Consider the following 1,112-nt stretch of genomic DNA (forward strand, 5'->3'; position numbering starts at 1 on the left):
AATAGTTGCAAGTAGCTTCTTTCTACATTAGTCTGCACTGCTCTTATTTCCTGCATACATCTTTCTCAGTTTTAAGTTTGACCAGGGTAATGGCATTGACACATATACAATTTATACCAGAATAACAGCTTTTGTGACAAGAGTATGATGGTATCTGCACTAAGATACCAGCAGAACACCGTGCTCCATGTAAGAGAGAGGAGCTGAATGTCCCTTTTCAACTCTTGTTGTCTTTCGAGACTGGCAATTACAGGAAAAATTGTTCTGTTCCAGGAGAACAAACATTAGCATTAATTATATAACTGCTGAGATAATTTGTAACATTTTTATTATTTTGTTAGGTTTCCTTTTGTGGAATGCTAGGAAAAGAGGTTTATTGCACAACTTTTGAATCCAGGCTGAAGGCCTTTATTTCAGTCTTCATTGTTGTAGTAGTATGAATAGCTGTCAGAATGGAAATCAGCGTGCAAGATAAATTACATGTGCTGAGACAGGCAGTAAAATAGAAAAGGGGAGAAAGAAAGGAGGAAGCAGGCAAGACACTAGAAATCAGATAAAAATGCTTTAAAGATTTTGCATAACTCTTTCAAACTGGAACTTCTTAAAGAATCAGAAAGACGTAGGCAAAACATAAAGGTTAACCTACAAATAACTGCATTGGAGATCAAAACTGGATATAAAGGAGGTACTAAGGAGGGAGATGTGGAGGGTAGTAGCATTCTGGCCTCAAGAGCACACGAGAAAGAAAAGCTATTGAAGGTGAAATGAAGATATGGGCCCCCAAACTGCAACAAATTGCAGTAAGCTGGCACAGCTGTGTTATGCCTTGGAGAACAAACCTTGCTGAAAGCGCTGGCCATGGGTTGCGCGCAGCTGCTCGCCTGGAGCAGGTGATGAAGCTTGTGTGGCAGTGGCTGAGTGGAAATGGATTTAGCATCGGTACTTTGAACACGCTTAGATCCCGTTAAGGCAGGCGAGCCGGCTGCTCAGTGGCTGCAGGGGAGCCTAGGAGCCGGATTTCCATCACTGGTACGTGACCCTGCAGCTCCGGCTGCCGCCCCGCTCGGCGCGGCCCCGCACAACATGGCCGCGGCCCCGGCGCGTCACGCGGC

At 44.7% G+C, this 1,112-nt stretch overlaps 1 protein-coding gene across 1 annotated transcript in view; it reads left to right on the forward strand.

Annotated features, from left to right (window-relative positions):
- Nucleotides 1-764: 764 nt before the first annotated feature.
- METTL14 (methyltransferase like 14) overlaps nucleotides 765-1,112 on the forward strand; it is a 21,929-nt gene continuing 21,581 nt past the window's right edge. Inside the window, exon 1 of the mRNA XM_009998574.1 lies at nucleotides 765-890. Coding sequence (XP_009996876.1) covers nucleotides 765-890 — 126 coding nt within the window. The remainder of the gene's footprint in view (nucleotides 891-1,112) is intronic.

Source organism: Chaetura pelagica, unplaced genomic scaffold (genome assembly GCF_000747805.2).
Source record: "Chaetura pelagica isolate M959 unplaced genomic scaffold, ChaPel_1.0 scaffold176, whole genome shotgun sequence".
Lineage (NCBI taxonomy): Eukaryota > Metazoa > Chordata > Aves > Apodiformes > Apodidae > Chaetura > Chaetura pelagica.